Source organism: Jaculus jaculus, chromosome 3 (genome assembly GCF_020740685.1).
Source record: "Jaculus jaculus isolate mJacJac1 chromosome 3, mJacJac1.mat.Y.cur, whole genome shotgun sequence".
Classification (NCBI taxonomy): Eukaryota; Metazoa; Chordata; class Mammalia; order Rodentia; family Dipodidae; genus Jaculus; species Jaculus jaculus.
In genome coordinates this window covers 169,454,534-169,482,399 of record NC_059104.1, presented here as the reverse complement: position 1 = coordinate 169,482,399, position 27,866 = coordinate 169,454,534, and the positions used below count along the sequence as shown (strand labels likewise).

General features: G+C 55.1%; 1 protein-coding gene across 1 annotated transcript in view; it reads left to right on the top strand.

Annotated features, from left to right (window-relative positions):
• The first annotated feature begins 3,749 nt into the window (after nt 1-3,749).
• The window catches only part of Arhgef17 (Rho guanine nucleotide exchange factor 17), a 69,873-nt gene continuing 45,756 nt past the window's right edge, over nt 3,750-27,866 (top strand). Inside the window, exon 1 of the mRNA XM_004656289.2 lies at nt 3,750-7,353. Within this exon, the coding sequence (XP_004656346.2) occupies nt 4,126-7,353 (3,228 nt within the window). The 5' untranslated portion in view covers nt 3,750-4,125. The remainder of the gene's footprint in view (nt 7,354-27,866) is intronic.

Here is a 27,866-nt window from a genome sequence, read left to right as displayed (position 1 = left end):
GTGATTGAGATTTTTCAGTGCTGAGCACTCCTCTATCACTTCTATTACCATGATGCCTCCTGAGTCATCCCAAGGTCACTGCCATGTAGACTAGTCTTGATCAGACAGATCTGTTTCTGCCAAGAGTTCCTTTTATTTGTTTGTTTTTTCGAGGTAGGGTCTCACTCTGGCCCAGGCTGACCTGAAATTCACTATGTAGTCTCAGAGTGGTCTTGAACTTCTGGCAATCCTCCTACCTCTTTCTCCCTGGTGCTGGGATTAAAGGCATGTGCCACCACACCCACTAAGAGGTCCATTCTTGTGCCAGGGTGAGATGGTGTGTGGGGTGGCATCTCCTGGTTTTCTCTGAGCCTCAATCCCTGACTGAAACTGCCTTTAAAAAAAGTCCTGTTGCCGGGCATGGTGGCGCACGCCTTTAATACCAGCACTTGGGAGGCAGAGGTAGGAGGATTCCTGTGAGTTCGAGGCCACCCTGAGACTACATATTGAATTCCAGGTCAGCCTGAGCTAGACTGAGACCCTACCTTGAAAAACAGAACAAAAAAGCTGGCTTTCTGCTAGCCTTTAATAAGACAAAAGGAACAGAATGAACTGGAAGTTACTATAAAGCTCCTAGTTGTCTTATTTTGTTTTTTCGGGGTAGGGTCTCACTCGAGTCAGGAATTCACTCTGCATTCTCAGGGTGGCCTCGAACTCATAGTGATCCTCCTACCTCTGCCTCCCCAGTGTTGGGATTAAAAGCGTGCGCCACCACAACCGCTGTTTGTTTGTTTATCTATCGTGAGAGTCAATCAAGTAACTGATGAGAAATTGTCATGAACCGAAGATGGTAACTATCTAATCCCGTGCCTGCTAGATCTAATGGTGTAGGTAGCAGCTGCTTTGGAGAAGTTCAGTTTAGCTTTGGAATAGAGCCAGGAGCCAGATCTCCCCCTAAAACTACTCCTTCCCGGCTCTCCCCACTCCCTCCTCTCAAGTACCAAAGCCCATCCTGAATGACTCTGTCCACCCAGGCCTTCCACCTTGATTCCCTCAAGGGCTTCCATATCCCTGACCTCACTGGGCCACTGGCCGACTGGGTAGATGGATCTCTGTCCTCATTCCCTCTTCAAAGATGGGAGTCAGAGGCTCACAGGAAGGGGGCCTCGCTGGCTTCTGATACAGCAGATCCTCCTCCTACAGGGTGCCCTGTGTTCCCTGCTTCCGCCCCTCCCAGAGGAGTCTTCCTGGGAGCTACAAACAGCCAGCAACTCTGCTGATGGAAGTTCACCATGCCATCCAGACACCATCCACCATCCTAGAGACTGGAAATGCTCCTGCCGCAATGCCCATCTTAGATCCTTACACACCCTACCATCCCCCTCCCCCCCCATGGGGCCAGAGGCCCAGCTAGCTCATTTCACCCAATCACAGGTATCAGGACTCTAGGGACCTGTGACCTGTGTCTCCTTTTCATCAATTTGCCTGCTTGTGATAGAAGCAAAAACCTCCATCCCAGAAAAAAAAAAGGCACAACAGAAGTTTGATAAATAAATAGTACATTGGTGAGGACTGGAGCTGAGGCAGTGCCCAGCCCTATGTTTGGTTTCTCGGACCACAAAGAAAGGAACATATGTTAGACAATAGGAATACTCATTACACACACACACACACACACACACACACACACACACGCAAACAGCTTGCATACCTAAACTTGTTTTGATTTTTTTTCTTTTTTCTTTTTTTTTTCTGAAGTAGGGTTTCACTGTAGCCCAAGCTGACCTAGAACTCATCTGTAGTTGCAGACTGACCTCAAACTCACAGCGATCCTTCTACCTGTGTCTCCCAAGGGCTGGGACCGGCTCTTGCTTCGGTTTTCGAAGAGCTTAAAAATCTCTTTGAATCATACCAAGAGTTGTCCTGGGCTGGAGAGATGGCTTAGCGGTTAAGCGCTTGCCTGTTGAAGCCTAAGGACCCTGGTTGGAGGCTCGATTTCCCCAGGACCCACGTTAGCCAGATGCACAAGGGGGCGCACGTGTCTGGAGTTCGTTTGCAGTGCCTGGAGGCCCTGGCGTGCCCATTCTCTCTATATATCTGCCTCTTTCTCTGTCTGTTGCTCTCAAATAAATAAAAGTAAACAAAAAAAAAACTTTAAAAAAAGAGTTGTCCTTTTGTATTTATTTATTTTGTTTTTTTGAGGTAGAGTCTCACTCTAGCCCAGGCTGACTTGGACATTCACTATGTTGTCTCAGGGTGGCCTTGAACTCATGGCGATCCTCCTTCCTCTACCTATGGAGTGCTAGGATTAAAGGCGCGCGCCTCCACACCCGGCTAGGAGCTGCCCTTTCACCCTGACTTTGACACTGGCCATGGCTATTTCTCCAGTAACAACCATCTCCAAGGGTGCCTACAGGTTTCAAGGAAATATGTGAAACATTACCCACACATCCTAAATGTTTCACTCACTGAGATGCGGAATTCAGCCTTTAAACCACCTAGGAAGACGCGGACCTAAACAGATGCAGATGAGGGTGTTCAGGGGTTGACGCCCCAGCACCCGGAACAACTTCAGACTTGCCAGACCGGGGCAGAGGCGGGAGGGAAGCTCTGGGGTAGCTCATCGCGAAGCCGGAGCTGCGACCTAACACCTTCCTGGTCAGGAGGGTGGAGCAGCCCAGGTAAGGCGCGGAGGAGAGTTGGCAGTGGAAAGGCGAGGGCGTTCCCGTGCAAGCTCCTTTCGTGTGTGAGGCTGAAGAAAGGCTGAGTGTTGAGGGAATTGGAAAAGACTTAAAGGGACGAGGAAAGGAGTGAAAAGTAAACGAAACCTTCCTAACTCTCCGTGGTTGTTGGCAAGGGGTGGGCCCGCGTAGATGGAGCTTTACGTGGTCTGGGCTCCGAGGACTCCCCGGATCTGACCCGCAGGGGGCGCAAGAGCCACGTACCCCGAATGGCAGGAGGGCGGGGGGGCGGGTCTCAGGGCGGAGCATCCAGGATCAGATGCCTCCTGGACGCCGGGTCAGGTGGGGGCGTGGCAGCGGGGAAAGTGGCCCGGGGCATGGTCTCGGGGGCGGGGTGGGACTTTCTAGAGTGGGAATCAGGGTGTTGGGGACGATCAGAGCTGGACTGGCCGCTGGGAGGAGGAATGGGTGGGGTGCTTGGCAGGAGGGTGCGGGGTGGGACGTGGGCGTGATGGATACCCGCGGAGGGAGGGCTTAGGGGCGTGGCCAGGGCGAGGTAGGGAAGAGTCGAGCGCTCCCATCGGCCTGCCCCGCCCACGACTCCTCCCTCACCCCTACATTCGGTCCCACCCTTCACCCCCCCCCCCCAGGCCAGGGGAGAGTTGCGTGTACCTGGGAGTCGGTGCGTACGGGAGCTCGCGGCTTTTCGGTTGCCATGCTGGAGCCCCTCGGGTAGCCTCCGAGGTGGATGCGCCGCAGCGGCTGCGTCGGGCGGAGTGGACCACGTTCCGAGCTCCCCGCGCGGGAGACAGCGATCAAACCCGCGGCTCTCCCCGAGGGACTTCGGAGGGGTCGTTTCTGTGTACCCAGAGGTTCCAGCATCTGGTTTCTCCTCCGGCTCCTCCCCCTGCTGTCCTCCCAGCCTGGCGCGCTCCCCGAGCCCACCCCCTCTTTTGGGCGCCAGAGGCCCCGCCCCCCGCCCCCTTTCCTCTGCCACAAAGTTTATTTGCAACAAAAGGGAGCGCGGAGAGGAGAGCCGAGGGGGGGGAGGGAAGGGGGAACCGGAGCGGGAGCCGGAGCCCCGGGAGGACGGCCAGGCGGGGCGCCGAGTGGAGGAACCGAGCCCTGGGATCCCTGTCCGGCCGGGCCGCGATGCCCCTGGCCGTTCTCGCCGAGGCTAGCGCTGGGCCTGGAGTCTCGGCTCAGGCGATCGGGGCCGCCCGGGATGGAGCCAGTGCCTCCTGCAGCCGCGGAAACTTGATCGGTGACCGATAAAAACCTCGGCCCAGGTCTCCGCACCCTCCGGCTCCCCCCGGAGCCCCGCGCGCTGCGGGGAGCCCGGGTTTTCGGACCGCGGCCACTGCGCTCCTTTGGAAAAGGGGGGGCGCAAAAGAGGGGGGGTTGGCCGCGGCTCCCCGAGGCCGGCCAGCCCCCCCCCACTCCCCGGAAAGTGTGTGCAGCCACCATGGCCGACGGGTCGCCTCGACCCCCACTCTATCGCAGCGTCTCGTTCAAGCTACTGGAGCGTTGGAGCGGAGGGCCCGGGCCGAGGGAAGACGACGACACGGACAGCGTCGGCTTACGACGCCGAGCCTCGTGCCGGCCGGCCTCGGCAGTCCCGGGCCAACCCTCCCGGCGCGTGTCCAAGCTGGCGTCGGGGCCCCCGGCCGCCCCCGCGCAGCCGCGCCCGCTCCGCAGCCTCTCGCCATCCGTGCGCCAGCTCTCCCGGCGCTTCGACGCGGCGCTCCTGGACCACGACGACCACGACGACTCGCCTGGGGCCCGGGACGGGGGCGTCTCCCCCGGCACCACCGAAGAAGCGGCTGAAGGCGCCGCGCGTGGGGCCTGGCCCAGCGTCACCGAGATGCGCAAGCTCTTCGGCGGCCCCAGCTCCAGGAGACCCAGTGCGGACCCCGAAGCTCCCGGCACGCCTAGCCCCCCCGATGGCACGGCGTGGGAGCCCCCAGCCCGGGATCCCAGGCAGCCCCCGACGCCACCTCCGCGGACGTGCTTCCCTTTGGCGGGTCTGCGCGCTACGCGGCCGCTGTCCGGCCCCGGGATCGAGGGGAGGCGGCGGCGGCAATTGCAGCAGCAGCAGCAGCAACAGCAGCTGGAGCGGGCGCAGCGTCCGGCGGATGGTTTACATTCTTGGCATAGCTTCTCCCAACCGCAGGCCGGGACCCGGGCCTCCTGCTCCTCCTCCTCCTCCTCCATCGCCTCCTCCTATCCTGTCAGCCACCACCGGGCTGCTAGCTCCAGCGAGGAGGAAGAGGAGGGACCGCCGTTGCAGCCCAGAGCGCAGAGTCCGGCCTACTTTGTCCGCCACTCGTCGGGCAGTGAGGAGGACCTAGACGGCGGCGAGGGCGACCACCGCTGGAGAGGGAGAGGGCCCAGGCCTGGAAGGTCTCTGTTGGATCAGGAGGACCTCAGCCCGGACAGTGATGGGTTAAATTCGTGCAGCGTGGACTCAGCAAGGGGGCCCAGGAGTCTTGAACACCCGACATCTCCAAGAGCCCCCATGGAGGAGGAACCCCGGGAGTGGGGTGCTGGCGGCCCACAATCTTGCGTGCCAGGTCCCCAGGAGGGCGTGCGGCCTATGTCTGACACCGTAGGGGGAACGTTCCGCGTGGCCAAGGTGAGCTTTCCAGCGTACCTGGCCAGCCCAGCTGGCTCCCGAGGGAGTAGCCGCTATTCCAGTACTGAGGCTCTTAAGGACGATGATCTGTGGTCTAGCCGAGGTTCTGGGAGCTGGGGCATGTACCGGTCCCCAAGTTTTGGAGCTGGGGAAGGCCTCCTGCGGCCGCAGGCTCGGAACCGGAATAAAGGACCTGTGGGCACCACTAGGGTTTTGAGAGATGGAGCGTTGGAACTGGACAAGAATAGACAGCGTAAGTCCCTATCGAATCCAGACATCGCCTCAGAGACCCTAACGCTACTCAGTTTCCTGCGCTCAGACCTTTCAGAGCTGAGGGTCAGAAAGCCCAGTGGGGGCCCTGGGAGCAGCTGCCTGGATGGCAGAGACTCACCGTTGGCAGGTAGCCCAGTGGAGCGAGTTGAACCCGTGCCCTCCCAAGGTCCAGCGTCCCCCAGCGCCCGCCCCACACTCAAGGATCTGACAGCCACTCTGCGCAGGGCTAAGTCATTCACTTGCTCAGAGAAGCCCATGGCCCGTCGCCTTCTCCGCACCAGTGCCCTGAAGCCCAGCTCCTCTGAGCTCCTGCTGGCAGGCTCTGGGCCCGAAGAACCTTTACCATTCGTGGTCCAGGATCAGTATGTACAGGAGGCCCGGCAGGTTTTTGAGAAGATCCAGCGCATGGGTGCCCAGCAGGATGATGGGAATGATGTGCCCCCTAGAAGTCCCGACTGGGCAGGGGACATGACTCAAGGACAGCGGTCACAGGAGGAGCTGTCAGGCCCTGAGTCCAGCCTGACAGATGAGGGCATTGGGGCAGACCCTGAGCCTTCTGGTGGGGCTTTTTGTAGCCTGAGTCCGGCAGGGGTGTGGTGTCCCCTCTCTTCATCCACAGTTCATACGAACCACCACTGTGGTGCCAGGACGGAGGATGGTCTGGGTGGATGGGCCTTGGTGTCTCCTGAGACCCCACCCACACCAGGTGCCCTCCGCAGGAGACGAAAAATCCCACCCTCAGGTACTACTGGGACTGAGCTGAGCAATGGGGAGGCAAGTGAGGCCTACAGGTCCCTGAGTGACCCAATCCCTCAGCGCCACCGGGCTGCAGCCTCTGAGAAGCCCTCTGGGTTCTCCGTAGACAGCAACCTTCTGGGTTCACTGAGCTCCAAGACGGGTCTTCCAGCGACCCCAGCTGTGGATGAGGGTTTGACCAGTGGCCACAGTGACTGGTCTGTGGGCAGTGAAGAGAGCAAGGACTTTCAGGAGGTTATCCAGAGCATTGTTCAAGGGCCCGGTGCTTTGGGACGTGTGGGGGAAGACAGGGTTGCTGGCAAGGCCCCCAAGAAGAAATCTCTGAGTGACCCTAGTCGCCGTGGAGAATTGGCTGGGCCTGGATTTGAGGGCCCCGGAGGTGAGCCCATCCGAGAAGTGGAGCCATTGTTACCTCCATCCAGCAGTGAGCCTATCCTTGCAGAGCAGCGGGCAGAGCCAGAAGAGCCCGGTCCTGCCAGGGGCCGGGCACAGTCAGAGAGGACCCTACCCGAGGCCCCCCCTGCCTCCCCCATTGCCCACCGTGACTTCCACCTTGACTCCAAGCTGGCTGATGTCCTGTCCCCTCGGCTGACCCGCCGCAGCTCCAAGAAGCGTCCAGCTCGCAGCAGTCACCAGGAACTTCGGAGAGAGGAGGGCAGCCAGGACCAGACTGGCAGCCTGGCCCAGGCTCGGTCCTCCAAGCATGTCCGCCACGCCAGTGTGCCTGCCACTTTTACACCTATCATGGTGCCGGAGTCTAGGACTTCTGCAGGACTCCCCGTGGCAGTGCCAGAGCCCGTGAGCTTTCCTACTAGAGCCCACCCCACGTTGCAGGCACCCTCGCTTGAAGACGTCACCAAGCAGTACATGTTGACCCTTCACTCGGGTGAGGTTCCTGCTCCCGGGCCTGTGGATCTGCCCTGCCCGCCTCCATCCGCGCCACCCCCGGCTGAGGTCAAGCCTTCTGAGGCAGCCAGGGCCCCCGAAGAGCCTGCTCCGGCCAGCAAGTGCTGTAGTAAGCCACAGGTGGTAAGTGCTTTGGAGAGGAGGGCTTGGGGTGGGGCCCAAGCAGAGCCAGGCACTGAACCCGGCAGGTACAGTTTGGGTGCCCTCAGTGGGCAAGGCGCCCAAGTTCAAGGGGGCTTATCTGACTTTGGGAGAGCCCAGGCAGGTTTAAAAGGTTCTGTGTGCCCTTAAGTGTCCTGGTGTTTATTATAAAGATTCTTCAATGGTCTCTCGGGAACTGTTTTTGGTAGATTCCCATGGACCTTTATTGTAACTGCACAGGAGGTGTGAGGGTGAAATCTCTCTGCATGGCCTCCAGCTGCTTTCAGCCTCGCTGACCAGCTGTTGGCCGGTCCCCTTGTAGGATCTTAGGGCCCACAGTTGACATTTGGTTGCCTGTAAATCTGTTCCTAGGCCTAGGAGACTTGTGGAGGTACAGGCCTTTGTGAAGAGGTTCCTCCAGCCCTGTTCTACCTGTATGACATTGGCCTTGCCTTGGACTTAACGTCTCCCCACGTGTAAAATTGGACTGGGAGGGATGTGGACCGGACAGTACCTGTGTTTCCACGCAGCTGCTACCTGGGCTGAACTGAGGAAGTCTGTGGTGTGTATTGGGGCACTCTGGAGCCCAAAGTCTGCCAGACCCCCCTCCCCTCTTCAGTGAGAGCTAGATGGGGCTGATAGTGAACTGTGGAAGCAAGAAGGCTTTTTGCTGAGGCTGAGCCACAAAGGCCTTTCAAGACAAGTTAGGGGAGTGGTTCTGGCCCCCACAGACAGGGCTGTCTCCATGAGTCAGGGTGGGCACTGTGGTCCTCCGTCCTAAGTGTTTGCATCCGCTCCCCTCTCTGGTGTCCCCGGCCCGGCCCAGGATCTTATTCTTCTCAAGGCTAATTTGCTGCTTGCTTCTGGGCCTCAGCCGTCCCTGGGGTTTGGTCTGTGTGCTCAGGCAGGCTCTAGGCAGCTCCTGCCGCCCCCCCCCCCCCCCCATAGGAGTTGGAAGTTGGATTGAGTGCTGAGCCCGGGGATGGCCTGGGGTGATGTCAACTGTGGCCTTCCTTAGCTTTCCCCGGCGTTGCTGACTGAGAGAAGCCTGGAAACCCTACACCCTGGACTAATTTGGTCACCCCGGTTCCCTCCGACTGTCCCCAGCGCTCCTCTGTTGGCTCTGCCCTGGCTCTGCCATTCCTCACGGAGTCCACAAGAGTCTACACCGAGGGGATCTTTATAGACTTTCCCGGGACTCCATTGGGGGAGGCAGGATACCCCAGAACGCCAGAACCAGTTCTGTCTTTGGGGGATGGAGGAGTCCCCGCCCCAGGTTCCTTCCTCACCGTAACGCTGTTCTCCTGCTCTGGGAGCCTTTAGTGGACGGGTAGGAGTCGTGGCCAGAGAACTGGGAGGCACACGGCAACCAGGGAGGAGGTGGGCGTTCTGCAGAGCTGACACTTTGCCCTCCTTCGCATTCTCCTCCCGACTTGTGACATGGCACAGCTCGGCCATGCCCAGGCTTCCTCTGGTCCTGGACAAAGCTTCCTCTGGCCTCCAAACCCGAGGCCTCCCACTGTTGTGTGTCCCCCCCCCCCCCCGCTTGATGAGGGATCCCTTAGGGGAGAGAAACGGGTGAGTCTGTAATTAGAAGAAGCCGGGTTGGAGCCGGGGCAGTAAGATCCCTGTACGCCCCGGGACCCGCGTCTCCTCCCCACACTGAGCCTTACTCTCCCTTTCTGAAAAATGGAGATAATGGTCTCTGCCCGGCAGGCTGTTTGGGTGGGTGGTGGCACTGCTTGTTCCCTCCCTGCGGGCAGGAGAGAGGACTGAATAGGCTGGGGGGGGAGGGGCGGCCCAGCTGCTTCTCAGGGATGACCAGGCATGGCTTCCTCCTTGCCCCCCTCCCTCACTGCTGCCTGAGCCTAGGCCTCAGGGTCACCTGTGCACTTCACCACGATCCCAAGACAGTCGCTGTCACCTCATTCCCCACCCCCATCATTCAGCCTAGAAGTTCTCCCATCTGCTTGCTTGAGTCTAGCCTGCTGTCCCCCTTCCATCTGGCTCCAGGAAGATGGGGAGCAGCTGTCCACCCCCTCCTTCTGGCCTCCCTTGAGGAGACAATGTTCTCTTGTCTTCTTGGGCTTGGAGCTCCAGGCAAGCTCCCTGCACTGTGGGTGGAGATGGATGGTGAGGCCTCCAGGATAAGGGGTTGTCCTGCTTTGTTTATGGGGCGCAAGCCAATTGACAGGAGAGAACCTGTCCACTCAAGGAACCCCGGATCTGACCTTGCAGTGTGGAGAGCTCCCCCTTCACGTTCAGATCTCGCCCAGCTCTCTCCCATTGTGGAGGAGGCAAGAGGCCTAAGTACAAGGTTTCGCTAAGAATCAATTGGGCTCCCTCTGGACCCTTTGGGTGTCTGTACACTGGAGGATTAGGCAGCCTGGTCTTGGAGGGGTTCAAGCTTGGCCAAGGGAAAGGGGAGGGCTCGGAAGTGTGGCTGGGGCAGGGGAAGGAGAGAGGCTACTCTCTGCACACTTGAGTGAGGGGCAAGTCTGCTTATGGGTCGGTCCTATAAGTGTGCTGTGTGTGTGGGGGGGTCTCTTCCTGTCCCACCTCTTCCATGCTTCTACATTCTTCTACTTAAGCCCATAGTAGCCTGGCTGTTGGGAAACACTTTATACCACACAGTCTTCCCATGTGGCATCATGTAGTAGTCTTGTAGTCCATTTCTGCCCCTCAACTGCCTGAAACCCTTTGACCTGTGTACCATATGTAGCCCAGAAACAGGAGGTGACTTGTCTCCGAGAATCATAAATGGATGAACTCACATGTGGTAACAGTGGCTACTTTTAAGTGTCCGCTACATGAAGGACCTCTCACCTTCATTCTTGGAACATGAAAGGTTTGGTAGCTTGCTATGCCATACTGCTGGAGTCCCCCCTGAGTCCTAGTTTATCACTGTCGTAAAGGAAAGGGATCAGAGCTGAAGACATGGCTTAGCAAAGGACACAGGTTCAGGTTCGATTCCCCAGTGCCCACGTAAAGCCAGATGCACAAGGTGGCGCATGCATCTGGACTTGATTTGCAGTGGCTGGAGGCCTTGGCGCGCCCATTCTCTCTCAAAATAGATAAATAAAAATATAATATTGTTAAAAAAAATTTTTAAAAAGAGAGAAGGAATCAAGGAGTCCTGGTTTCCCACTGGGATTGGCCTTCCATCTGAGAAGAAAGCTCAGAGTCAGGGACAGTAGGGGCGTCACTTAAACATCATAACAGCCCGAGCACGTTCATGGTGGGTTATTTAATCCACCAGGGTTGGAATGGGAAGAACTTTTGAGAGAGACCCGGAAATGGAGAATGCTGAGTCTACGGTCACACAGCAAGACCCAGGCCCAGCCAGGCCCAAGTCCCTGGCTTTGCCCCTCCCCCCTCCTCCCAGCAGAGCTGGGACCCCCACCCCAGGTGACCCACCCAACCTTCAACCTCCCGAGGGCCTAGGCTGGTGGGGGCTCTTCCCACCTCCTTTGCCTGTCTGGCTCCCTTTGGCAGGGACCTGCGGGGGTGAGGTTCTTTTCTCGCCCCTCCTTGGCTCTTGGCTGTGATTTTTTTCCATAGAAACTGCTTGCGGGGAGGGGGGGGGTGAGCCAATTAGGACATTTGGAATTCTGAGCGGTACCAAATATCTATAATTAAATGTCTTGTCACCCAGCAGGAGGAGGGTGGGGTGGGGGAGGACAGGCTGCAAGGCTGTCCCTTTCTTGGATTTACCCCCTGCCAACCCCCAACCCTCTCCTAGGGCCCTAAGCTGTTGGGGGGAGTGCAGTCCAGGAATGAGTCTACCCGGCAGGGGAGGGCTGAGGGAGGGACCAGAGTTGAGTGTGACATTTTCCAGCCCTGCGTTTCCGGAACCAGCTGGGTCTAGGAGGCTGTTGCTAATCCTGTCCCCAGCCCCCCCTCTCCCAAAGTAAGGACTTGCCCCCTCCCCTGCTTTGCTGACGCCCCATCTGTGCTTTCTTGGGCTACACATGCTGCCACTCAGCTGAGAATCCAGAAGCCAGGGGGACTTGAACCAGGCTTGGGCTGTTAGCCTGGGGGCTGGTAGAGGTGGCTTCCTGGAGGTGGTTCAGCCTGCCTGGTGGCCTTGGAACCGGGAAGGAAGGGATAGGCTCCGAAGAGGCTGAGGGTGGGAAAGACACCAGTAAGTTGTGTGTAGTGAGTCTGTGGCCCTGGCCAGCCCGCTGTGCGGTGACCAGACCAGACGCTTCTTGAGTACCTCCGTGGTGGGGGTTACTGTGTTAGAAGGGCCTAGCAAGAAAAACAGGATAAACGAGTGTAGAATGACAAGATGGAGTGCTATCTTATTTATTTGAGAGAGAGGGAGGGAGAGGAAGAGGCAGATAGAGAGAACAGATGCGCCAGGACCTCCAGCCGCTGCAAACGAACTCCGCACACGCATGCGCCCCCTTGTGCATCTGGCTTACGCGGGTCCTGGGGAATCGAACCTGGGTCCTTAGGCTTCGCAGGCAAGCTCCTTAACTACTAAGCCATCTCTCCAGCCCCGGGGTGCTATTTTCGATCAAGAGATCTGGAAAGATCCAGAACAGCTAACATCTGAGCAGATGTGAGGAACAAGTCAGGTAGCTTTATGGGGGTGGGGGGATAAGCAAGCACCTTGTAACCACTAGCCATGTCCCCAGCCCTCCGAGGCTCGGGAGTATTGTGGGCAGAGGGGAACCGCGAGCGCACAGGCCCTGAAGTGCTTGGGAAACAACGAGGGTGCGGAGGTGACGGCCAGAGGTCAGTGACAAGGAGGAGGATGGAAGTGGGCCAGGAAGAGCTCACAGGCCCGTAGGAGGGTCATGGCATCCTCCTGAAGTGGCAGGTAGGCACTGTCTGAAGGTTCTCAGTAGCGCAGTGACCCAAACTGCTGTATGGGGCTATGCGGCGGGGCCCAGGGTAGAAGCGACAAGGCCAGTGAGGAGGCCACAGGAACACAAGCGACAGCGATGGTGGCCCAAGACAGACAGAGGTGCTGGATGGGTTTCTCCTGCAGCCCAGGGACTCGAAGGACCCAGCGATCATGGAACTGCTACCCTTTCCACGACTGGCCAGTGTGTGAGGGTGAGAACAAAGTCCCAGAGAGTGGCCTGGGGCTTCGGACTGCACTGGCTGCGACCCTCAGACCTGCGTGGGCTTAGCTCGCAGGTTAAGACGGGGGCCTCCACCATTGGACAGGGAGACAGTACCACGCCCTGCTGGTGTTTTCTCCACAGCCTCTATCCAGCTCCAGCTAGTGTCTCCCAGTACAAGGAGAGTTCATGTCACCCACCACAGCCATGGCCCTCCATCCAAGCCGTCCTGGAGCCCCAGAGTTTTGCCCGAGCATCTTGGCTCACGGAGAAATCTGGCTCTAGGTGTGCCGACTCTGGGTCATACATTTGCTCCAGAGTTCCCACCGAGTGAAGTTGGCAGAGACGACAGTGGCAAGCCAGGGGAAGGGGGAGCCCATGCTTCCCAGAAAGGCTCAAGCTCTGGCGCACTTTTTGGGAATTGTGCCCGGGGCAGCCTGGCGCCTTGCTGGCAGGCTCTGAAATGGGGGCTCTGGATCCCCTGGGAAGCACAGGCCTATTAGAGCAGATGTCCTTCCCATGGGAGTCGATCCTCCCTCCACTTCACAAACCCCAGGGCCTCTTGAAGTATTCCAGGGTGGACAGGGGTGGAGGGACAGTGCCCAATCCCAACTTTTTTGATATGCAGACGGTCTGAGCCTCCCCCCAACCACCGGACCTCCAAGGATCTCCTCCAGTAACTGTGAGGTTCACTAAGAGATGCCAGGAGTAAGGAGACCACAGGCACAACCTAGTCTCACCATCTGCTCACTGTGAGGCATGACAGAAGTCCCTTCCCCTCAGAGACACCAGTGACTTCCCCCACGGCTGCTTGGGAGAGGCGGCGGCCCACCTGCAATAGGATCTTGTCTTGTAGATCGGAAGTGCAGGCGGCCTGGGCTTTTGGCTGCTGTCGAGCCCGGCTAGCTGTCCCCCATCCACAAGCTGCTGCTCTCCCCTCTCCCCCCACCCACCCCAGACTGGGTCTTTCCTCACTCTCTGGCCCACCACGGCCTGTCCCCAGAGGTGGCGATACCTGCTATGCATAGGACGCTCAAGCTTGCCCTGTTTTGTTTCTGGCTCTGCTTGCAAAGTCGGAGGATTCTGAAACCCTCCCTGGGCAGGGCGAGGGGGCAGGGGCTGCGGAGGGCACTTGGGGTGGAAAGGCATGAGCTAACGCAGATGGAGTGCTGTTGTTCGTTTCCTGTTGCTGCTGTGACAAATCACTCTATGTGGGTGACTTAACACACACTGCTTATTGTCCCGGGGTCAGAAGCCTGGAAAGGGCTAGCTAACAGGGCTGCGTTCCTTCTGGAGGGCTAGAGGGAAACCGGCTCCTTTGGATGCCAGGGCTCTTTGATCTGTGTCCCATTTCTCTGTTCTCAGAGCCAGCAGTAGAGCATCTGCAAACCTCCCTCCCTCTCACCTCCTCTCTCCCCGCTTAGGCACCTTTGTGATTACATTGGATCCACCTGGATAATGCAGGATCCTTAATGACACCTGCAAAGTCCCTTTTGCCTTGTCTGATAAAGCATTCACAGGTTCTGGGGACATAGACATCTTTAGATTATTATTCTTTTTTTTTTTTTTTTTTTTGGTTTTTCAAGGTAGGGTCTCACTCTAGCCCAGGCTGACCTGGAATTCACTATGGTGTCTCAGGGTGGCCTCGAACTCATGCAGTCCTCCTACCTCTGCCTCCCAAATGCTGGGATTAAAGGCATGCGCCACCACGCCCGGCTCTAGATTATTATTCTTGCCACACAGGTTAACAAGGACTGTTGGCTTCTGAGATCCAAGGACGCTGTAATGCCCGTCCTGGCCGGCTGCTGTAATCCTGCCTTCATTTCTTCCAATGGTCCTTTGTCATCCATTCATTTAGCAGACTCCCACCGAGCCCCAGTGGCCAGTGGGGCAATAAGCAGGGCTTGGACTCCATCTCTACTTGCTGGAAGCCTTTAGCAAGGGTCCTAGCCCCTGAGGTACAGTTGGGTCCAGAAGGCTGAGCCCAGGCCCAACAGGGCAAGGACAGATGTACCAGTGAGTTCCTTGGGGATAGGACTGGCTTATAGAGGTGGCTAGCCTGAGGTCTACTGACTAGACACCAGGGTGAAGCAGCTCGCAAGAGGGTGGTTGGGTGGACGGCCTGAGCCAGGGCAGGCAGGGAAGGTGGTGGTCTTAAGAGGGAGCCAAAATCATGTCTTTGACAGGTTGTCCCAGCCAGTGGCAGAGCTGGGTAGTGTGGGGGGGGGGGGCATGCAGGGAGAGGCTGGGAGAGGGGATTGGTGGCCCTGGTGCTGTCTGAGCAGAGGACCAGTCATGTCCCTTCATCCTGCCAGACCAAAGACTTCCAAGGAGGCAGCATATGGCAGGACCCAAGGCGAGCAACTCCTCCAAGTCTATGAAATGCCAACATTTGTCCCTTCCACAAAAGATTATTGTTAGGCCGGGCGTGGTGGCGTGCGTCTTTAATCCCAGCACTTGGGAGGCAGAGGTAGGAGGATCGCCGTCAGTTCGAGGTCCTCCTGAGACTACACGGTGAATTCCTGGTCAGCCTGGGCTAGAGTGAGACCCTACCTCGGACAAAAACAAACAAAAAAGATTATAGTTAGGATTAAATGAAATCTTACAGGAGGGCTTGGTGCCTAGCACATGCAAAAGAAATGTCAGTTTCTCCTCTTGTGACCAAGATGCTGAGATGTGGTTCCTAGCGTTCCGACCTCATCCAGCTGCAGAGCGGAGGATAGGGCTCAGAGCAGGGGAGCGCAGCGGGGTCCTGGCTACCTCTGGGCGAGGCCAGTGTCTCAGCAGCCTAGGCCTTTGGAGTCTGGGGAGAAGGGAGAGGGATCCAGGCGCAGAGTTGGCCACAAGCTGACCAGCCTCCTCTCTCTAGCTCTCCCTTCACTTTTTGTTCCCATCAGCCCCACCCAGGACATGTTGGGATGGCTCAGCCCAGGTTGGGAGGCAGAGCAGAGCCAAAGCCCTCTTTGGGTCAGACCCTAGGGCCCAGAGTCCCACCCTGTTGGGGAGTCTGAGCTATGCCTCATTGGACAACTCTTGTTTTCCCTTGCTGGGTGATATTTAACACGTCCTGGACCTCAGCTCTGAGCCTCGGTTTCCTGTTCATGTAAGATAGAGATACTGGACTGGAGAGATGGCTCAGCAGTCAAAGGTGCTTGCTTGCAAAGCCTGATGGCCTGGGTTCAATTCCCTAGTGTCCACATAAAGCCGGATGCACAGAGTGGCACATGTATCTAGAGTTCATTTGCAGTAGCAGAAGGTTCTGGCATACCCATATTCACTTCCTCTGTCTCTTTCTCTCTCTCACAAATAAGTAAACAAAAATATTGTTTAAGGGGCTGAAGGGATGGTTTAGTGGTTAAGCCATTTGCCTGCAAAGCCAAAGGACCCTGGTTCGATTTCCCAGGACCCATGTTAGCCAGGTGCACAAGGGGGCTCATGCATCTGGAGTTTGTCTGCAATGGCTGGAGGCCCTGGCACACCCAGTCTCTCTCTTCCCCTCCCTCCCTCTTTCCCTGTCAAATAAATAAATAAAATTGAAATATTTTAAAAATATTGTTTAAAAAAAGATAGAGGTATTAAGGAGTTAGGAGAGTGAAGGCATAATGCTTATAGAGCTCTCCACTCAGGGCCTTGGGGCTAGAGAGTTCTCAGAAATGTGACCACTTTGTGTGTGCTTTTAAGATTTCGCTCTCCGAGATTAGAATCCTGCAGTTCCAAGATGAAGGATTCTGAGTTACTTTCTGAGTCCAGACCTCATAACTTACATTGTTCATGGTTTTGAAATTGCTTCTCCCTGGTTCTGATGTCCTTTGTCCCGAGATTCGGGTGTCAGGGAGAGGCAAGGCAGGCCTGGAGCCAGAGGGAAGGCAGCAGGACCGAGATGGAGGGCCGGCCAGGGAGCCAGTGCAAGGTTGGTCTGTTTCCTGTTTATTGGTTCCCAGGGGGTGACAGGCCCTGCTCCTCGCAGCACTGTGGAGCAGGAGGGAAGGAGGCCTTGCTCCTGGCTGCCAGCCAGCCCCACGGCCAGGCCTCCTGGGACCGCCGAGACCCCGTTCTCCCACCCCCGGACAAACATTCAGTCCTTTCCCAGGACGGGGCACTGGAGGTTAAGGAGCAGATGTGAAAGGGAAGGGAAGGATGGGAAGGACCCTCCCCTCCAATAAAAATCCTGCCGTGTCTCCATCTTTCTTGGCTGCCAGTTCTCTTGTTCCTCATCATGTCCCTTGGTGGTTGGTGGCCACATACCAGACTCTGGGCAGACTGGAAGCACAGGAGGAAGGAGAGGAGGGCTAAAACTCAAATGCCAAGGTGGACCACCTGGAAAGACAATAGACACCAGCCATGTCTTCTAAATCCCTTCCCACATTAATAAGATGTCATGTGGGGGCTGGAGAGATGGCTTAACAGTTAAGGCGCTTGCCTGCGAAGCCTGAGGACCCAGGTTCAGTTCCCCAGTACCTATGTTAGCCAGATGCACACGGTGGCGCATGTGTCTGGAGTTCCTTTGCAGCGGCTGAAGGCCCTGGTATGTTCACTCTCTCTCTCAAATAAATAAATTAATTAAAAAGAAGATGTCCCTTAGTAGTGAAGCTTTGAGCAAGGGAAGCCAATGTATGTGCCAGAGGACATGGAGGCCTCCAATGTATGTGCCAGAGGACATGGAGGCCTCGGGAGGCTCTGTGACCGCCAAGGCCCGATCAAAGGCCTGGGGTGCTGCGTCCCATGCCCGGGGCCGTGTTAGCAGTGGGAGGGGGTGAGAAGCTGAGGCGGGTGCCACCCGATTCCTAGCCTCTCGTGCTCCATGATGGGGCTCTGTGAGGGTCTGACTGGGGGGAGAGAGCCATGAGTGATAAGCCCCGGGGAGTGGGGCTGTGGAGATAGCCAGAAGAGAAATGACCGCAGAGAGAACTTGGCGGTGAAAAGTGAGGGGTTGAATGCAAGTTCGGGACAGGGCCAGAGAAGGTGGCAATGGGCCAAAAGGTAAGGTCTGGGTCACACCCCCTACTTACCAGCAGAAACTTTCCTCTGAGGGCTCTGGTTAGGGGTCCTGAGCCTTGATTTGGAGCCCAGCGTACCCCTTGCCTAGCTTCATGGTCTCCCCCAGGGCGGAAGCCTCTTGCCACTCGAAGGGGATGCCCAGGGAAGAGGCAAGCTTTAGATGGTACTTCAAGTCAGCCCTTCTGGAGAAGTCTGATGAAGGGAATATGGCGGGGGGGAGGGGTGCTGTCTAGGGGACGACAGGCTGAGCTGCCTTCCTAGCTGTGATACTGAACAAATCACTCTGTCTTGGTTTCCCTGTCAGTCAGGTGGGAATCTCCGGATGTGGTTCTGGCATATTCAGGCTTTTGGGAGCTGGAGATAGAGTGAAGAGTGATTGGTAGGCAGCCTGGCAGCAGTGCCCACAATGGTGCCCGAGGTCACAGCTAAAATCCCTTGTGGTGTTTGTTCCATACTCTCTCCTCCCCCATACGCCCCCAGAGCAGAGATGTGCGGTGGCCCTTGGAAGAGACCTGGATAGGGGCTGAAGAGAGCATAACTTAGATGTTCATGTGTGAGTGTGTGGCGGGGGTGCTGATCTGAGCCTCAGTTTCCCTATCAAATATCTGGGATCTCTGCTGGGTCCTTGCTGCCCAGTGCCTCTCTTGTCTGGACCAGCCACTTCCAGGCCTTTCCCCAAGGCCAGCGGGGGCGTTGCCGGGGAGTGGGTGAGGAATTTCCGAGGGAATGGCTAAATTCAGCCCCAGCTAAAAATAGTCTCAGGCCTGGCCCCTCCTCCCCCTGGAGGAGAAGGAGAGAATGGCCAAAAAAAAAAAAAAAAACAACCTCTCCTGCGACATCCACATCTCCTCACCTGAGCCTTCTAGGAACTTACTTCTTTCTCCTCTCACTCCAGGCCTTCCTTTCTTCTAGGGCTCCTTACACCTCCCTTCTTCATCTTTGGTCCCTGGATCTTGTGTCTCCTTGCTTCCCTGCACAGAGCCCACTAGAGGCTCCCTGGCCTGGAAAGGGTCTTCTGGAAAGGGTCTTCTGAAAAGATCCCTATGTAGGGATGTGCCCCTCCCCCCCCTGCTTCAGATGGCACACCCCGCCCATGCTCCTGGACACACAGGTGTTGATTGCATGCCTAGTAGGGAACACGACAAAGACTTCGGTGTGGGCATGTGACCGGAGTGACCAGTGCCTGGGGCTGCTCAGGTGATCCCACCCATGCCAAGTCCTCCTGCTCCTGGCACACAGCGGATTCCAATGTCCATTTATCAGATACATACGTAAATAATGGGGAGATGCAGAAGGAGGCCAGCAGAGCCCAGCTTCGGGGCCACTGTGCCCCAGGCTACTCGGAGCCCAGCTACATCCACACCAGCTCTGTGATGGCTCTCAGAAGGTGGACGCTGACACAGGGGCCAGGGGTCCTGTCCCAAGTTCATGCCCATGGGACAGCGGTGGCAATCAGACACTGAGGCCGGAGAGCATGAGGTGTTTGGCTCCGGTCTTACAGTCTGTGAGAGAGGTAGTTCTGTAACCCAGGTTGGCTTTGCTCCATTGCTGAAGAGGGAATTTTGTCTTATGCACAGACCAGAGAAGCTGGTGTGAAGTCCACATTTGTCTGGCTGTGTGTGTTCAAGGTGTGAATTGTTATAGGCAGCAAAGCCTGGCCCCCCCCCCCCCCCCCCCCCCCCCCGGCACAGGTCTGAACACTTTCACTTGTTTGTTGAGGTTTGTTGTTGTTTTTTTGTTTTTTTTTTTCCTCCAGTGCTGGGGAGATCTTACCAGGGCTACCTGTTTGCTAGGCAAAGGCTTTATCATTAGGTATGTCCCCAGCCCGGTCACCTGTATTAACTCACTCAGTCCTCACAGCAGCCCTGTGGGGAAGGACTGTTGCCCCTTTTTGAAAGATGAGCCCTACAGCTGAGTGGCTGGCAGAGCTGGAGCTCACTGCTGACATCCTGAGGGTGTTACAGGCATCCAGCTTCCAGCATTGCCTCAGGCAGACCCCATCGCCTTGGTGGGCACTGAATTCACAGCCCTAGCCTGGGGAGCATAGCTGTCGCTTGGTAAACATTAGTAAACAGGCTCTTGAGTGAATGAAGGGAACAGGCCACAGGAGGAATGTGTGTTTCCTGTGCCGGTGGACCCTGGGACTCTCCCCTGGCTGCTGGAGCCCAGCTGAGTGCCTTGGCAAAGGAAGTTGGGAAGGTGCTGAGATGGGCCAGGACAGGGAAAGGGGAGTGGGGCTGGCACAGTCTCGCCTGCAGTATCTGCAGAGCAGATCTCTTGGGCCATGGCCGGCCGTGACTCAAACGGAGACAAAAAAACCTTCCATATTTGGACAAAGAGCCTAGAGAGGCCCGGGCAGACTCCCCCACCCCGGCCTCCTGCCCTGTCTCCCTTTGGGCCCTTAGCGCTAGCCCTGTCCCACAAGTTTAAGTCTGGGGTCCAGGCAGAGCAGTGACCCCTCCCCTCAGTCATCAGGCCACCACCTTCTTCATAGCCAGGCCTGGGGGTGTGGATACTGGGCTCTTGTGTTAGGTCTGAACGCGAAAAGGGGAGCTCCAGCCGGCCGAAGCCACAGGCTGGAGGGCAGGCACACGCTGAGGCCATTGCCGCACTGGGGTTTGTTAATAACAGACCCTGGCCCATCCCAACACTGGCAGTCAGGTGCACAGGCGCGTGACACACACACACACTCCTTCTCTGTCTTCGGCAGATTCCTGTGCCCACAACACCTGGGCAGGTATTAGAAGTGAGGACCTAATGGGCTGGAGAGATGGCTTAGCAGTTAATGTGGTTGGTGCCTGCAAAGCCAAAGGACCCAGGTTTGATTCCCCAGAACCCACATAAGGCATGTGTCTGGATTTCGTTTGCAGCAGCTGAAGACCCTGGCGGGCCCATTCTCCACCCCCCCCTTAAATAAATAAAACAAGGGCTGGATGGCTTAGCAGTTAAGCGCTTGCCTGTGAAGCCTAATGGCCCCGGTTCGAGGCTCGATTCCCCGGGACCCACGTTAGCCAGATGCACAAGGGGACGCATGCATCTGGAGTTTGTTTGCAGTGGCTGGAGGCCTGGCATACCCATTCTCTCTCTCTCTCTCTCTCTCTCTCTCTCTCTCTCTCTCTCTCTCTCTCTCTGTCTCTCTGCCTCTTTCCCTATCTGTCTGTTGCTCTCAAATAAATAAATAAAAATAAAAAAAATTAAAAGATCAGGCAATCTTTAGAAAAATAATAAATAAATAAATAAAACAAAATAAAATATAGGGGCTGGAGAGATGGCTTAACGGTTAAGCACTTGCCTGTGAAGCCTACGGACCCTGGTTCGAGGCTCGGTTCCCCAGGTCCCACATTAGCCAGATGCACAAGGGGGCGCACGCGTCTGGAGTTCATTTGCAGAGGCTGGAAGCCCTGGCGCTCCCATTCTCTCTCTCTCCCTCTATCTGTCTTTCTCTCTGTGTCTGTCGCTCTCAAATAAATAAATAAAACATACAAATGTCAAAAAATAAAATAAAATATAGAAGCTAGGACCTATCCTGGAGCACACTTTGATGTCACCCGTTCAGTAACATTGGAATAGGTAGGAGTAACTGATGTCACCTGAGCAAGTCGCCAACAGGCCTCACCCATCTGGAGGCTGTAAACAGAAGAGTTTGTCCCTATCTGGAAGCCTCCTGGGTGCTCAGGCTGGTCTGATCCTTCAGTGAACTCCAGCCCTGGGGCAGTAGGGAAAGGACCTCTTCCCAATGCGTCAGGACCTCGTTCCCATAGGGAAAGCGGGACAGTTTGAGGATGGCGCACTCGTTGTCACTGGTGGACCGAGCGCTGGCCGCACAACGCTCCTAACTTGTATTTGATGGGTGTGTGTGGGCACACGTGCGCAAGGTCAGTGTGTATGACTATGGGTACGTGTGTGAAGAGACCAGAGGGACAACCTCGGGTGGTGTTCCTTAGGAGACCATTTCAGCGTTTTTGAGACAGAGTCTTTCGGCCTGGAGCTCATTAATTAGCCAGCAAGCCCCAGGGATCCTGCCTCTGCCTCCTCTGTGCTGGGATTACAGGCACATACACCACCACACCTGGCATTTTTATATGGGTTCTAGGGATCCAACTCAGGTCCTCATGCTTGTGAGACAAGCAGTTTACTGACTGAGCCATTGCCCTAGTCCCCATGCTCCTAGGAATTCTTTTTAATATACATACATATACATATATTTTTTTTTCTTTCTTTTTTTTTTTTTTTTTTTTTTTGATTTTCAAGGTAGGGTTTTACTGTAGCCCAGGCTAACCTGGAATTCAATGTGTAGTCTCAGGGTGGCCTCGAACTCCTACCTCTGCCTCCCGAATGCTGGGATTAAAGGCGTGTGCCATCACGCCCAGCAAGATTATTTATTTATTTATTTGAGACAGAGAGAGAATGGGTGCACCAGAGCCTCTAGCCACTGCAAACAAACTCCAGATGTATGCGCCACCGTGTGCATCTGGCTTGCGTGGGATCTGGAGAATTGAACCTGGATCCTCAGGCTTCACAGGCATGCACCTTAACCGCTAAGCCATGTCCCCAGCCCTTAGGAAACTTTCCTAGTTACCCTTGATCATTAACTCTAGGATCAGCTTTTTGGGCAGTGGATCTCTGGAACCCTGGTAACGTGTTCAGCTACTGTGCAGCAAACCTCAAGGAGCAGGACTAGCCTGGGGCTACAGGGTGAACAGAAGGGGCTTCTACTCCCGAGAACTCCTCTGAGAACCCCGCCACAGGAGGCCAAGGCAGGTCTGAAGGAAGCCAGAGCCCTCAGGGCAGAGAGCTGTAAATAAATGCCTGGGATGGAACAGTCCCCATGGATCTATCTGAGAGCCATGAAAACTCCTGATCTGCAGAGATCCTTAGGTTCTGGGGAGACCTGAGAACCAGACCCGAATGTCTGCACTTGATCCTAGGGCAGTATTCCTTAAGCTTTCAAAAATAATGGAACCCTTTTCTTAAAAATATTTTTATTGAAGCTGGAGAGATGGCTTAGCAGTTAAGCGCGCTTGCCTGTGAAGCCTAAGGACCTCTGTTCGAGGCTCGATTCCTTAGTACCCACATAAAGCCAGATGTACCAGGTGGTGCATGCATCTGGAGTTCATTTGCAGTGGCTGGAAGCCCTGGCGTGCCCATTCTCCCTCTCTCTCTCTCTCTCTCTCTCTCTCTCTCTCAAATAAGTAAGTAAAAATAAACAAAAAAAAATTTTAAAAATTTTATTTATTTATTTATTTGGCAGAGAGGGAGACAGAGACAGAGAGCCAGTAAGAGAATGGGCGTGCCAGTGCCTCCTGCCATTGCAATTGAACTCCAGATGCATGTGCCACTTTGTGCACCTGACTTTTTGTGGGTCCTGGGGAATCGAACCAGGGCTGACAGGCTTGCAAGCAAACGCCCTCAACTGCTGAGGCATCTCTCCAGCCCCACAACCCTTTTGTTAGCAGAGTGCTGACACAGAACTGTGAGCCAGGCCAGCCATTGATGTAAATAAAGATGGGGGGTGTTTACCCCTTGGGCCCAGTCTCCCCCATCTACTTCCCTGGAACCACCTAGGGTGCCCTAGGAAGGTGGAGGCAGAGGAAAGCCCCAATTGAGGTGTGTGGAGCAGGACAGGCTGCCCATTAAAGGTCCAGCTTAGCCAGCCAGGTGCCCTGGGAACAAGTCCCCACAGGAGCCAGGCTGACCGGGTGCAGCGCGCTCAACCTGTGCTTGAGGCTCCTAATGAACAGGTAACAGCCCCGACCCAAGACTTCTGGAGCTGGCCTGGGCCCCCTTGGTCATGAGCGTGTCCCGTGAGACCAGTACCTCTCTGCCCGCCATGGTCACCTGGACAGATGAGGCCTTTGAACGCAGCAGGAGCCGGCAGCCAGCCATGCTACCAGAGCGGGGATCCTGTCTCAGCCTAGAGCATGGCAGCTGGGTAGCATGTTCTCTAGAGATCCTGGAACATTGGCTGTTCTCCCCTGAGGTGATTGATATGGGTCAGCATCCGAAAGGACTCCTCCAGAGGTGAGAGTGAATAAAGGGAAGAGTGTGAACAAGGGTTTGTAGGCCGAGCCCAGGGGCTTTGCCTGCCTCAGGCACTGGCCAAATACCATCCGGGCCAGGCCCCCACTTCTTTAAGAATATAGCATGAATCATGGTGCTGGAAAGAAGTGACAGGAGTACCCATCACTGCAATATCTCTATCACACCTTCCAAGGTTCAGGTCTATTGCGGAAGAGGTGGTGGAAAGAATGTAAGAGCCGAAGGAAGGGTAGGACTCCTTACTACGTGCTCCCCCCAGGCACAAAATGGCCTGGATATCCATGACCTCACAGTGTCTGACACTACCTACATAAGACCATCATAATAGGAGGAAAAGATGATGACATCAAAATAAAAGAGAGACTGATTGAGAGGGGGAGGGGATATGATGGAGAATGGAGTTTCAGAGGGGAAAGTGGGGGGAGGGAGGATATTACCATGGGATATTGTTTACAATCATGGAAGTTGTTAATAAAATTAAAAAAAAATAAAGATAGTAATAATGATCATAAAAGAAAAGAATATAACATGAGCCGTGTGTGGTGGGAGTGTGGTGACGCACACCTTCAATCCCAGCACTCGGGAGGCAGAGGTAGGAGGATTGCTATGAGTTTGAAGCCACCCTGAGACTACATAATGAATTCCAGGTCAGCCTGGGCTACAGAGAGACCCTACCTTGAAAAAAACAAAAACAGGGCTGGAGAGATGGCTTAGCGGTTAAGCGCTTGCCTGTGAAGCCTAAGGACCCCGGTTTGAGGCTCGGTTCCCCAGGTCCCACGTTAGCCAGATGCACAAGGGGGCGCACGCGTCTGGAGTTCGTTTGCAGAGGCTGGAAGTCCTGGCGCGCCCATTCTCTCTCTCTCCCTCTATGTGTCTTTCTCTCTATGTCTGTCGCTCTCAAATAAATAAATAAATAAATAAATGAACCAAAAAATTTTTTTAAAAAAAAACAACCAAACAAACAACAACAACAAAAAAGAATATAGCATGCAGCTGGGTGTGGTGGCCTATGCCTGTAATGCTAGCACTCAGGGGGCAGGGACAGGAGGATTGCTGTGAGTTAAAGGCCAGTCTGGGCTACATAGACCTTGTCTAAAAAAAAAAAAACAATCACCAAAAAAAAACAAGAAAACCATGATGTAGCCAGAGCATGACCATAGCTGGGGAAAGGTATTGGGTCAGCAAGGGCCAGGTCACTGAGGATATCAGGGGTCATCCTAAGTGCTCGGCCTTGGTTCTGTACCCAGCTACGCAGGTATACTGGTTAGAACACTCTGTAGCTAAATGGCTTAGGGTCAAATCTTCATGCTCAGCGTTACTGCGTGACCGTACTTAACCCCTCTGGTTCAGCATGTGCATCTGTAAAATGTGGGTTTGGATGACAGCACCTATTATAGGGTTATTACGAGGCTCAGATGTGATAATGTCTGGTGGGAAACCTTACAGCAAGTGGGAAGGGGAGGTGAATGGTAGCCTGGTCTGCCTGCGGTTGGACCGCAGAGATGGAGGGTCGCGTCCTAGAGTCATCTTTTCCTCAGGGTCATGAGCTGAGTTCCCCCGTGAAGGTATGGACTGTCTTCCCCCAGGCGACTTCCCATAGGAAAGGAGCTCAGGGGCTGTGCCGAGCGGGCCTGGGGCCCTGGGGGCTTGACACGCTGCCAGCTTCTCACCGCCGTGAGGTTAGCCATCTCTGCAGCTGCGTCAGTTGACCCTTGCTTGTCTCTGTGCAGACTGGGGCCCCAGGAAAGGGGCCGGATTGCCAGGGTCACCCTGAGAATTCTGAGCCAGCCTGGGGACTCATTTCCAAGCTCTGGCCAGTCAAAGCTTTGCCCATCTGCGGAAGTCAACAGATCTCTGCCAAGAAGACAAAAGGCACCATGGACCCCCCGCCCCCCCTTCACATGCAGAGTGAGCAGAGACTACCTGAAGAATTGTCACCTGAGCTGCTGGGCTGGTCCACGAGGGGACCAATGAGAAAACCAGAGGGAAAGGCTAGAGGGATGGCTCAGCGGTTAAGGCACTTGCCTGCAAGGCCAAAGGACCCAGGTTCGATTCCCCAGGACCCACATAAACCAGATGCACAAGGTGGCGCATGCATCTGGAGTTTGTTTGCAGTGGTTGGAGGCCCTGGCATGCCCATTCTCTCTCTCACTTTCTTTCCCTCAAATAAATAAATAAATAAATAAATAAATGTTTTAACAACAACAACAAAAAGAAAAGAAAAAAGAAAACCAGGGGGAAGCGGCAAGGACAGGCTGCCCCTGCCGGTCTCAGAGCGGCACCTCATTCTTCTGTGTCATCTGCGCTCAGGGGCAGCCGCTTTGGGGCCTGGTCCTGTGGGAAGGCTGGGACGACAGCATAGTGTCAGGGATACCAGGGGGTGATAAAAGATTCAGGGGCTGGAGCGATGGCTCAGCATTTAAAGGCATTTGCTTGCAAAGCCTGTTGGCCCAGGTTTGATTCCCCAGGACCCACGTTAAGACAGATGCACAAAGTGACTCATGCATCTGGAGTTCGTTTGCAGAGGCAGGAGGCCCTGGTGTGCGAATTCTCTCCCTCCTATCCCTTTCTCTTTCTCTCCTTGCAAATAAGTCATATTTTTATATTTAAGCTGGGTGTGATGGTGCACGCCTTTAATCCCAGCACCTGGGAGGCAGAGGTAGGAGGATCACTGTGAGTTCAAGGCCAGCCTGGAACTACGGAGTGAGTTTCAGGTCAGCTTGGGTTAGAGTGAAACCCTACTTACAAAAAAAAAAAAAAAACAAAAAACAATTAGAATTAAAACACGAAAGATCTAGGTAATTTTCAGCTGTTATAACATTGTTTCTGTGAACGAGCTTTTAATTTTGTATGAGGGAGGGTCATTTTAAAAAATATATTTTATTTTTATTTAACAGAGAAAGAAGGAGAGAGAGAGAGAGAATGGGCGCACCAGGGCCTCAGGCCAGTGCAAACGAACTCCAGACATGTGGCCCCTTGTGCATCTGGCTAACGTGGGTCTTGGCGAAATTGAACCTGGGTTCTTTAGCTTTGCAGGCAAATGACTTAACCGCTAACCCATCCCTCCAGCCCCTGAGGGAGGGTCTTTTTAGGAGGAGAATTGCTAGGACAACACAATTTGCATTTGGAAGCTTCCCACTGGGGTCTCCCACAGCCTTGGGGAAGAGACACTGCCCCAGGACCTCGCCAGTGGACACCTTTGGGCATTTCCCCTGTCTGATAGCTAGTAGAGACACCACAGTGTTCTGATTTGCATTTTTTCTCCTGCTTTCTTCCCCGAGTCTATTTTTTTGTTGGTTATTGGCCTTGGTCTTACCCAGTGCTGGGAGTCCTTTGATTATTAGGTTAGCCCTTTGTCTGGGTTATGACTTGCAAATATCTTTTCCTGATTTGTCACTTGACTTCTGACTTTGCACAGGGTGTTTTTTGTTTGTTTGTTTGGTTGGTTGGTTTTGTTTTTGCTCTGCAGAAGGCTTTATTTTTACGTGGTCTAATTTGTCAAAACATTATTTTCTGGCTGCTGGGTTTAAAGCCCTGGTTAGCCTATCCCATTCTAAGGTTGTAAAATAATTTTCCTATGTTTTTCTCTGCCATTTTGTGCTTTCTTATTTTGTTTTCTCCTCAGTCTTTGATCGGTTTGGAATGGATGCTGGTGTGCAGTGAGTTACGGCTTCAACTCTTTTTGTCGTGTCCCCCCCCCCCCGCCCCCGTGGTTGGTGTGCTATCTTTCTGGCGTGGGTATGAAGGTCATCAGGGGGAGTGAGGCCGTGACTACTGAGGGTCAGTGACAGAGGGATGAGGAACGAGCTGGGGTGGCACCAGAAGAATTTTTGGTAGCATTTGGAAGTGAGGGCACGGTCTGGTAGCGCAGCCTTCCCACATTCTTTGTGCCGCGTGACTTTGAACAGGCACCTTCTGTTTTTTGGTTTTTCGAGGTAGGGTCTCACTCTGAAATTCACTACATAGTCTCAGGCTGGCCTTGAACTCACGGCGATCCTCCTACCTCTGCCTCCTGAGTGCTGGGATTAAAGGCGTGCGCCACCACGCCCGGTTTACAGGTCCCTGCTGGAAGGATGTTAACCCTGACCCCAGAGCTGAGTGTGAAGGTGAAGGTTGTCCCAGAGTTGGTGGCAGAGAGCTCGGCTCCGGATCTAGCACTCCTTGGGGCTTTGTGGAAGTAGTTGAGGGCTGGAAGCAGAATTCACTGTGGAGTGGGCAGGTGGGAAGGCAAAGGGCCAGGCACCCATTTAAAAATACTCATTGAAGCCGGGCGTGATCACTGTGAGTTCGAGGCCACCCTGAGACTACATAGTGAATTCCAGCTCAGCCTGGACTAGAGTAAGACCCTACATTGAAAAACCAACAAGAAAAAAAAAAACTCTC